The sequence below is a fragment of the Mus caroli genome, chromosome 2, assembly GCF_900094665.2.
Source record: "Mus caroli chromosome 2, CAROLI_EIJ_v1.1, whole genome shotgun sequence".
In the NCBI taxonomy this organism is placed as follows: Eukaryota; Metazoa; Chordata; class Mammalia; order Rodentia; family Muridae; genus Mus; species Mus caroli.
Window position 1 is genome coordinate 159,925,587 of NC_034571.1, and position 10,526 is coordinate 159,936,112.

General features: G+C 55.1%; 1 protein-coding gene across 5 annotated transcripts in view; it reads right to left on the bottom strand.

The window, feature by feature from the left end:
- The window catches only part of Ripor3 (RIPOR family member 3), a 42,782-nt gene that overhangs the window by 19,326 nt on the left and 12,930 nt on the right, over positions 1-10,526 (bottom strand). For all 5 annotated transcript variants that reach the window (XM_021156450.2, XM_029474749.1, XM_029474753.1 and 2 more), the window contains 2 exons: positions 9,252-9,370; positions 1,513-1,662 (listed from right to left, as the gene is read on the bottom strand). In XM_021156450.2, coding sequence (XP_021012109.1) covers positions 1,513-1,662; positions 9,252-9,361 — 260 coding nt within the window. In that variant the 5' untranslated portion in view covers positions 9,362-9,370. The remainder of the gene's footprint in view (positions 1-1,512; positions 1,663-9,251; positions 9,371-10,526) is intronic.

A 10,526-nucleotide genomic window follows, 5' to 3' on the forward strand; every position in this document is an offset into this window, starting at 1 on the left:
TTAAGAGCACTAACTGTTCTTCCGAAGGTCCTGAGTTCAAATCCCAGCAACCACATGGTGGCTCACAACCATCCGTAATGAGATCTGATGCCCTCTTCTGGTGCATCTGAAGACAGCTACAGTGTACTTAGATATAATAATAAATAAATCTTTTTTTATTTATTTTTGATTTTTTGGTTTTTTGAGACAGGGTTTCTCTGTGTAGCCCTGGCTGTCTTGGAACTCATTCTGTAGACCAAGCTGTCCTTGAACTCAGAAATCCTCCTGCCTCTGCCTCCCAAGTGCTGGGATTAAAGGCGTGCCCACCACTCTGGGAATAAACAAATCAAGAAAGAAAGAAAGAAAGAAAGAAAGAAAGAAAGAAAGAAAGAAAGAAAGAAAGAAAGAAAGAAAGAAAGAAAGCCATTGGCTGCCCCAGCAAAGGAGGGACCCTGATGAGCCTGTTCATTTCGGTTCAAACTTGTCCTGTGGGGACTCTCCTGCTCTCCCAGCTGGGACACCAGTGCCCCCTCCAGGCTGCACAGAGTTCACCAGGCTGGAGCCCAGCAACATCTATCCCTATGCAGAATAGAACCAAATCTCTTCAGCCGCTGTTTCCACGGCCACCTCTCTCCTCTCTCCTCTCCATGCCTGTTCCTCCCCAATCCACTCCTGGCACCTCCTCACCCCCACCATGTGCAGCACATCCACCGCCACTCTGTGCCTGTCAGAGGATCTCAAAGCCCAGGCCTGAAGGCCTGATTGCCTCCTTCCTCACCTCAGAATCTTCCATGGCTCTGTGATGAACAGCAAAGGCCTCCCACAGCTCCCATAGCCCTGTCCCCTTGTCCCCTTTGCCTGCTTCCCTTGTGCTAGGGTCCCTGCTCTCTGAGCTTCTGGCCTTTCTGTTATCTTCTTCTCCTGTGGCTGTGCCATGGCACACCTGCCCAGGGACGTCCCTTTAAAACATGTTAGACTCCTTCCTGCATCATCTGATTCCTCCACAACACTTATACCGCCTGACATACTTCTCAGTACCATTGTCTGTCTGTCTGTCTGTCTGTCTGTCTGTCTGTCTGTCTGTCTCCCACTGGAGACAGTGCCACACAGAAGGGCTTGTGTACTCCTTAAGCTCCAATAACTTGCCATTTGTTCTCACTTCTGCCCAGCCAATTGTCAGTCTCTGGTCCAAGTTCCCCTGACTGCCTCACCCCAACCTCACCTCAATGCTGTGTGAGCTGAGAGCTGAGATCAGAGCACAGGCTCCCAGCCAGGGTTTCTGCACGTGCCACCCTGTACATAGGATGTCAGGCTCCAGAGGCCAGCATGGTGCTGACAGCCGTCTTTCACATCCTCAGCAGTCCCAGACCTTGTGTGACAATCCATCTACCATGAGACCAGAGACTGTCGACCTGCCTCCCTGCTGTGGCTGAAGTGGTAGCAGCCATATGCCCTGTATCTCTCAGACAGACCCACCATCCCCAGGGAGAGGTGGGAAGGGCACGGGGCGGGGGGGAGCTGCTCCCCACTCACCTGAGGCCTCTCTTCAAAGCATCAAAGATTTTCTTCACTTGCTGCGGCCGGGGATCCAGGCACAGCGGCGAACCCTTGCGCAGTGTTCTGTAGGCCTTGGGGGACTTGGCTGGCAGCCGGGACCGCACAGAGTTCCTGTTGATGGACTTTCTGTGGGAGGGGACAGAGAGTCAGGACAGCTGGCTGGGCTCCACTTCCATCACCTCCACGATGAGTGGTCTTCAGAAAGCTGGGGTTCTTGGGGCCTCAGTTTCCTCATCTGGAAAATGGGAGGCCTGGGTTTGACAATGAAGAGGACAATAACAAAAGCTTAGCATCAGAAATCAGTGAGGATGCAGAGAAGCAGCCAGACCCCATGAGTGGCAAGCATGCTCTGTGCAGGCAAAGCAGCATCCATGGGGCTGAATCCTAGCCCCGAGGTTCCTACAGGATGGAGAGAGAATCTCTGCACACTGTGTAAATGCTTTTACCTGTCGACAAAAAACGCCTTTGGCCAATGAGATCAGGCAGGAAATAGGAGGAGGAGGTTCCAAGTGAGATGGGGTAGTGTGTGTGTGGGGGTGTTCATTCTGGGAAAGAGTCAGGCATGGGAGATTCACCTGGAGACAGACCAGATGCATGAAACTGAGATGGTAACCAGCCATGTGGCACTCAGAATAGAATAAATTGGATTACTGAGATATGAGTAGTTGGGGAACAAAGCTAAGGTACTAGCCTAGACATTTATATATGAAATATTAAATCTCAGAGTTGTTATTTCAGGGAACTTAAGGGCAGATGGGAAAAGCTGCAGTTAAGCAGGACACAGGCACCTGCTCAGCTCCGGCTTCTCCTGAGGCCTTCCCTCAGGCACGGACCCCCAGCTTCTCCTGAGGCCTCCCTTCAGGCATGGACCCCCAGCTTCTCCTGAGGCCTTCCCTCAGGCACAGACCCCCCAGCTTCTCCTGTGGCCTTCCCTCAGGCACAGATCCCCAGCTTCTCCTGAGGCCTCCCCTCAGGCACAGACCCCCAGCTTCTCCTGAGGCCTTCCCTTAGCCTCAGACCCCCCAGCTTCTCCTGTGGCCTTCCCTCAGGCACAGATCCCCAGCTTCTCCTGAGGCCTCCCTTCAGGCATGGACCCCCAGCTTCTCCTGAGGCCTCCCCTCAGGTACAGACCCCCAGCTTCTCCTGTGGCCTTCCCTCAGCCTCAGATCCCCAGCTTCTCCTGTGGCCTTCCCTCAGGCACAGACCCCCAGCTTCTCCTGAGGCCTCCCCTCAACCTCAGACCCCCAGCTTCTCCTGAGGCCTCCCCTCAACCTCAGACCTCCAGCTTCTCCTGAGGCCTTCCTCTCAGGCATAGACCCCCAGCTTCTCCTGAGGCCTCCCCTCAGGCATGGACCCCAGCTTCTCCTGAGGCCTTTCCTCAGCCTCAGACCTCCCAGCTTCTCCTGTGGCCTTCTCTCAGGCACGGACCCCCAGCTTCTCCTGAGGCTTTCCCCTCAGGCACAGACCCCCAGCTTCTCCTGAGGCCTTCCCTCAACCTCAGACCCCCAGCTTCTCCTGAGGCCTTCCCTCAGGCACAGACCCCCAGCTTCTCCTGAGGCTTTCCCCTCAGGCATGGACCCCCAGCTCTGCTCATTCACTTGTAGCATCTTAGTGGCCTTAATTGATATAGGGAGAGCCAGCCTGAGAGTAGGTGGCACCATTCCCTAGGCTTGGGGACCGACTGTGTTGGAGCAGAGAAAGCTGGGCAGTCAGTCTGCTCACATTCATTTCTCTCTGCTCTTGGTTACAGAAGTGATGTGAGTGGCTGCTTCAGGTTCCTGCCACCCTGACTTCCCTCCTGGGGTGGGCTGTGACCCAGAAGTGCGAGCTAAATATGCCTCTTCTCCCTAGAGTTGCTTTTTGTGAAGGTATTGTCTCACAGCAACAACAACCCAACCAGGACAGTGGGCTAACGTGTCTGTATGCACACGAGTGCCCTTGACCCGACAGAGGCCAGAGGACAAGGTGGGCAGCCCCCAGCAGGACTAGGCGGGCAGCCTTCAGTGTCAGTTTCAGCCCTCATCAGACTGGGTGGTCCTCACTGTTCCAGCCTCGGAGCTATGATGCAACCATGTCTGGAGCCAACATCATGTTGCTTCTTAAAAGAAACCCACTAGGCCTTCTCAGCAGCTTCATTCACCCCAGGAGACAGAAGACTGGATGCTAGGGGCAAGGAGAGGCCAGTGGCCGAGCAAGGTGAGGACCGAGAAGAGTGGTTGGGGCAGCCTGGCATCCACCCCATTCAGACCCATCACTCATGGCTGTGGGCTTCTGTTCTCTGAAGAGAAGGAATAAAAGCTTAGTTAAGCCTCTGCCCTCTTTAGTCAAAGCAATTTCCCTGGTGCTAGCACGTGCCCCAAGCCTCCATGTGTCATCTGTAAAACAGGGAAGCTGAGTCCCCCAGTTCCGTGATTGGCACAGGAAAGCCAATCATTAGTAGGTGCTTTATCCATGTGAGCTACCATGAACAACTCAAGAAAGCCAATCATTAGTAGGTGCTTTATCCATGTGCGCTAACACGAACAACTGCATCCAAGCCATGTCTCTCCTGCACTGGCAGTCTGGATAATGGATGCTAGGCTTGCAGTGTGCTATCCCTAAGCAGGGAAGGCTATGGCCATGGGGCAGGAGAATGGAGACACCTGGGGGGAAGGACCAAGTCCCAAGCCCTGCTCCAGGAACAGGAGGGCCAAGCAGGGTGTGGGGCACAGGGCACAGGGCACAGGATGGTCATTCGCTACAGAATGGTCAGTTTAGGTTGCAAATCCTCAACATGGTCCTGAGACTGCTGCTCCCTGCCCAAGCCCATCCATGCTGCTGGTCCCCAGGACACGCCGAGGATCTGCAGCGCGCTGTGGCCCTAACGACTAGGAAGGCACCCAGGAGGCTCAAAGCCAACGTGAGCAGGTTAGTGAGTTCCCACCTTAACAAAGACACAGCGAGCGTGTCTCAAAAACCAAACCAAACCAAACCAAACAGACAGTCTCATTTGTTAGATAAGTGCCATCAGATGGCTCTCTGCCTCTGGGGCTCATCAGCTCTGGGCTTTTGGGGGTCACCTACACCTGAAGACCTGGCCTTCCTAATGTCTCTAGATTTGTTTCCTTTTCTCTCCCTTCTTTCCTTCTGTCTTTCTTTCTTAGATAATATCTTTCTGTCACCAAGGCTGACCCCAAACTTCAAACTCACAGCAATCCTCCTGCCTCTGCATCTCAAGTGCACTTATAAAAAACCAGTCCGTCCAGATAGGAGGTCACTGAGCAGCCCTAGTGGTCCAGTCCCCCTGGGGGTTGTGGTCCACAGCTAGAGGCAGAGAATTGTGGCTTAGTGAACCAGGCAGAGGGGCGGGGCACAGGGACACAGCTCTGCTCTTTCCTGGGCGCCAGAGAAAAGCCACTAGGCTAGTTCCTGCTGGGTGAGATGTTGATCATTCCACAGGTGGGAGACACGATGCAGCTTACTCAAGCCCTGTCTGCTTGTCACTCTGTTTTGGGACCAACCCACGCCCCAAGTCCCTGAAACTGACAACCCAGCACCACACCAACCCACCCTGACCCTGGGGGGAGGGGGGTGCTGTGCCTGTACTCAGCCCCTGTATTCAAACCCCAGACTCATAGCTCCAAGCTTTTAACCCACTTCACCTCAGTCTCCTCCCCTGTAGAGGGGGATAATGAAGTCTGCCCCTTGACAGTCATGACAATCATGCAGCAGACATTTGCTGAGTCCCCGATATATAGCAACCACCATTTCAGGGGCTAGGACAGGAAAGAGCAGTCACCAAGAGACAGACACCTGCCCGGAGAGATACAGGCCAGCTGGCACAGTCAGTGTCTGGCTCTCCCACCACTAAGCTGTGTGGCCCTGGGCAAGTGATGGAGTTTCTCTGTGTTGCAATTGTCTCTCTGTGAAATGGGGTCCAAGGCTGATAAACAGCAGGGACCACATGCCTGTCAAAGCTAGAGAGAGGTTTAGAGCAAGCCTGTCAAATAGCACCTCATGCTGGGAAGGAAAGAGAACAAAGTGGGCAGGGAAGGGGGCTCCCCCAGTGGGCAGAGAGGGGGCTCCCCCAGGGAGAGAAGTGACTGGGAAAGGGCGTGCCAGCATTGCCCAGTTCCTGATTCTGATGCTCACACAGGCCATAGCCCCCCCTCCCCCTCCCTCCCCTCCCCCTTCCCTGGAGCCACATCACCCACCTCTTGGACCGGGCCCTCCACAAAGTAGCCATCTCAGGCACGGACAGACAACACTGCACACAAGGGGCCAGGTAGGTTCTGACAGGTGAGATTCCAGGCAGCCAGAACAGTGAGGTGGGAGGTAGCTCTGGGTGGAGCTGCAGCTCACTTCAGGGGCTCACCGTGCCCCCCTAGCTCACCCCTTCCCTCTCCCTCTGCCTCTCCCTGGGCTCCGGAGGCTCTGAGCCCAGCTGTGTCGCTGAGCCTCTGAGGTCAGTGGCTCCGAGGGCTGGCACGGCGCAGCCCGGATGGTGAAATGAGGCGCCTGCTGCATGGCCGGCTGGTGTCACGGGCTGGGAGTAGTTCTGGGGGTGGATGTGTCACCAGCCCCATGAGGGCTCAGTAAATATTAAACAGCCCCAGGCCTGCCAGACAGGCTTCCAGGCACGTGTGGCCTGGTGGCCGGTGCTCACAAGCAATCAAGCAGGCTCTGCTGTCACAACTGTCCTTAGCCTCACGGTGGCTTGGTATGTAGCTGGCTGACAGGGCCCTGCTCACATGCTGAACCTGCCCCAGCCTCCAGGCAGGGTAGTCCCTGGACTGACTGCATAGACTCCTGGCACAGAAATGAGGCTGACCATGGTCCTGCCCCATGGTGCAGGGCAGTGGCAGCCTTGCTATGCTAAGGCTCAACTCTGTGTGCTTCGAAGCTTCATTCCCCATCATTCCATGGGTCTTTGAGCCTGTCCCCAGGAACAGTTTAAGAACCAAGCTTTCTGACCTACCCCCACTCCTGGTTTCAGAGGTGCCTCCCTGACAGTCCTGGAGGATAGCCCCGGATGCCATGCCTGTCAGTGGGTCACTACTGGCTCACTCACTGTCAGCACCTGACCAACCCCCTTCCCCCAAGCCTGGAAAGGGAAACGGGCTTTATTACAGCAATCAATTACATCTTAGTACTAAATTCGATCAGATAACTTCCCCAAGTAAACTCTATCTGCGAGGTAGAAAGCCGTGGCCAGCCCAAGAGTCAGGATGGGACAGGATGCTGTGCCCCACCCTGAGTGGAGCCCTGCTGGGTCATTTGGTATTATCCACCCTGGGGTGGTCCCCTCACCTCTGTGTCTCTGTTTGGTGAGCAATCTGGAATCAGGGGTAGGGCTGAGGTCTGAAGCCCAGACACGGGGGAGATGGACAGAGGCAGGAAGTTAAAAACAGTTATGCAGGGGCTAAAGAGACCCCCCCCCCAGCAGGTAAGAGCACTGGCTGCTCTTGCAGAAAACCTGGGTTGGATTCCTAGCACCCAAGTGACAGCTCAACTCTGTAACTTCAGTTCCAGGGGGTCCAGCGCCCTCTTCTGGCCTCTTTGGGTACTGCATGCATATTGTGCACATACCATGCAGGCAAAGCACAGGTAGACATAAATTAAAAAATAAATCTAGGGGCTGGTGAGATGGCTTAGTGGGTAAGAGCACCCGACTGCTCTTCCGAAGGTCCAGAGTTCAAATCCCAGCAACCACATGGTGGCTCACAACCATCCGCAACGAGATCTGGCGCCCTCTTCTGGAATGTCTGAAGACAGCTACAGTGTACTTACATATAATAAAAATAAATCTAAAACAAACAATGAAACCCCTCAACTATGCCTCTTCCCTATTACCACAGGCAACCTTCCCTGTCTTAGACAGGGGACTGCCAGGCTGAGGCTTGATGAGGGCCACTCGGGACCTCAAGAGTAGCTAAGGCCTAGTAACCTCTAGCACATCCAAGCATGTCCAAAAGTCTCAGGCACTTGCTGTATCAGGGCTCACTTCTCTAGACCACACGCAGACAGGCCTGGCTGATGGCTGTGAGCCCAGGTACTATAACAGGACCAATCACCTTCATGTTCCAGGAGTCTAGGGGCAGCTGAGTTGGGGAATCCCTTGGAACTTTTTAGACAGAAGTCCTAATGGGGTGTGTGGGGCCCTGTCCTATGGATATGGGTTATTCTGAGGCCCAAAAGCAGAAGGGTGGAAATGTAATGTGTGAGCTTCACCAGGTGGCTGGGAAGAGCACTTTGTCTGTCACGGGGCCTCTCCTCTCCTACCGAACTATACAGGGCCTTCTGGGCCTCAGTGGATCAGCTCAGAGAGTCTCAGGCTGTGTGTTCCATGGCCAGCTTACACACAGACCCCAGGGTGGGGTCAAGGAGGCCCAGGCAGAGGCAGCATGCAGAAACAGCATCGGTTTCCTCAGGGTTACATGTAGCCACACACACACACACACACCATCACCACCATCAGCTCCTGCTTAATGAAGCCACTGCCCCACAGGCCCTCGGGGAGGCACCACCAGCCTCTGTACCCTGTTCTGGGTCCAACGTAGGCACGGCCCATGGCTGAGTTGAGTTGATATTGTTTGCTTTTATTCCCCTGGTGGAGACTCAAGCAGGGCAGGGCCTGGGTCTCTCTGCACAGATGTCCACTGAGGAAGGAGGGTTCCTAAGTTCCCCACTGAGGCAAGCATTTCAGCTGTACACTCCTCAGGGCAGAGTTCAGATGGGGCAAGCCAGGGGCAGAGGGTAACCTGCAAACAGCCTTATAGGGCAGCTGATGGTTGGATGTGAGGTGCCTGGTTGGGCAGGGCATGGGGTCCCCCTCAGGACATGCTGTTACAGCAGACACTGGCTGGGGAATTGGCCAGGACACACCACATGTGCGAGAGACTGGAAGACAGAAACCAGAGGGGTTCTAGCACACATCCAGCTAACCCAGGGCCTTGTGGCCACGAGGCCACTTAATGGCCTGGCAGCCAGAGGGGACCACTGAGGTCTTTAAACACAAGCATATGTGTGTGGCATTGTGGAAATTGGTTGTTGATCAGCTGACTGACCAGCCGGGCTCTGCACCGATCTACCCAGGTGCTGTTTGGGGCCTTTGGCTTTGGCATTTCCAGGCTACCAGCCAGGAGGTGGCTTTCTGGGCCTTGTTCAGTACCCAGCTAGGACGACAGACCCTTGGGTGGTCCTCATCAGGACAGGAGGGAGCATGGGGTGGAGTGGCAGGCATAGCTTAGTCCTCTTGGCCCATATGACCCAGGCAGCTACTCCTCATCAGAAAGCCACACCCTCCTGTGCCCTGGGTCAGCTCCCTACATGACAACCATTACAGGAAGCCACACCCCTCCCATGTTCAAGTGAGGAAGCCTGGGCTCAGAGAGGTGAAGTCACTAGCCTCAGGACATAGAGCCAGGACAGGAGGCCCTGTGTCCAAGCTACTAAACAGGAAGTGCATTCCTTTCTACCTCACCCCAAGAAGGCTAAGGCCAACTGGGAAGACATTTTGCCTTGTGACCCTGGACGAATGGAGCCACCTCTCTGAGCCTGTTTTCTGATTGGCCAGGTGGTGATAGACTCAGCAAGCAGCCTGACTATGGAAGTCTTTAAGACCGGTGAGCAATGACAACTTCCTGCAGCCACACACATACCCCACATAGTTTGATGTCCCAGGCTGCTGGTTGCGCTCTGTGTCCCCCACCCTCCAGCCGCTCCATGACACTTACGAGAGCCTTCGGCTTTGTGCACTGCTGAAGCCAGCGAAGGAGGCACTGCGGCCCACGGTCCCCACAGCCCCGGCATCCCCCTGAGACAGGAAGCGCAACCGCACAGACATGGCTGTCACCTGAGAGGAGAGGGCAGGAAAGTTAGCATGACTAGACAGTCTGCGACAACACCCCAAGCCTACCAGTCCCGCTTCCACTCACACAGGAGCAGCCTGCAGCAGCGTGAGGTGGGGGGGACATAGGGGCAGCCCGTGGCAAGTGTCAGTTGTGGGGTTCAAAGCCAGGCCTGTTTATCCTAAGGCGGAGCCCAGCTCCACAAACTGCACACAGGCCACCAAATGAGACAGCACGGGCAAAGAAAGGCCGTGTGGCACCGGAGGACCAGCGCTAACCCAGAAATGGAGCAGGGCTGCAGCTCCTAGCAGAACTTGAGAGGCCACAGAACACATGTCCCCAGAGAGTCAGGCCCCACTAGGAGGACTTTGGCCTTCCTACTGGGCAGAGGTAGCTGGGCGCCACGGGTAGACTTGAAGCAGGACTGACAGACAGCTAACATCAAGGGCTGCTGTGGCCCAGGGCCTGTCGCCGATCCAGGCTGTAATGAGGCCAGCCCACAGAGCCCTGGCTGCTGTCTCTTTTTTCCAAACCATCTCCAGGATGGAAAGATGTCCCTGCGTCCCTGGGGATCACAGCACTTCGTGCTGGATCTTCTAGCACAGACAGTCGGAAACTTCTTCATATCTAACCTAAATCTCTCCTGCTGCTGCTGCTTCATATTTGCTCCTTAGCCAGGGCGGTGCTAGTCTAAGGATTCCAGGGACCCTGTTGCCCACACACCAGCCACAGACATCTCCACCCATGGAGGCTCCTTCATTTATTGGAACCCTGCCCCCACCCCTTATCTCTTTCACTTCCAAACCTTGGTTCACACTGGGGCCTCTGCCCAAAGCTCCCATGGCTGCCCAGTTTTGTCTTGCATCTCCTTTAGAGTCTGTCCCTCTCTGGGGTCCACAGGCCCATACTGTACCTCTGCACTCCTGTGCTACAAACCTTTCCTGTCTGCCTCCTACCTGATAGCACCACACCACAACACTTCGGGTGTTCCGGAAGGCATAGGAAGCACAGAGCTAACCTCAGCTCCAATTAGAGCCTCACCCCGGGCCTCCGTGGTCTCATCTGTAATATGGGCTCAGTGGTTGTCAGAGGGACCAAGAACAGGATGTGCTAGGAGTCACCCGTGTACAAGGGTGTGTACTGCGCATGTGTGTGTACATG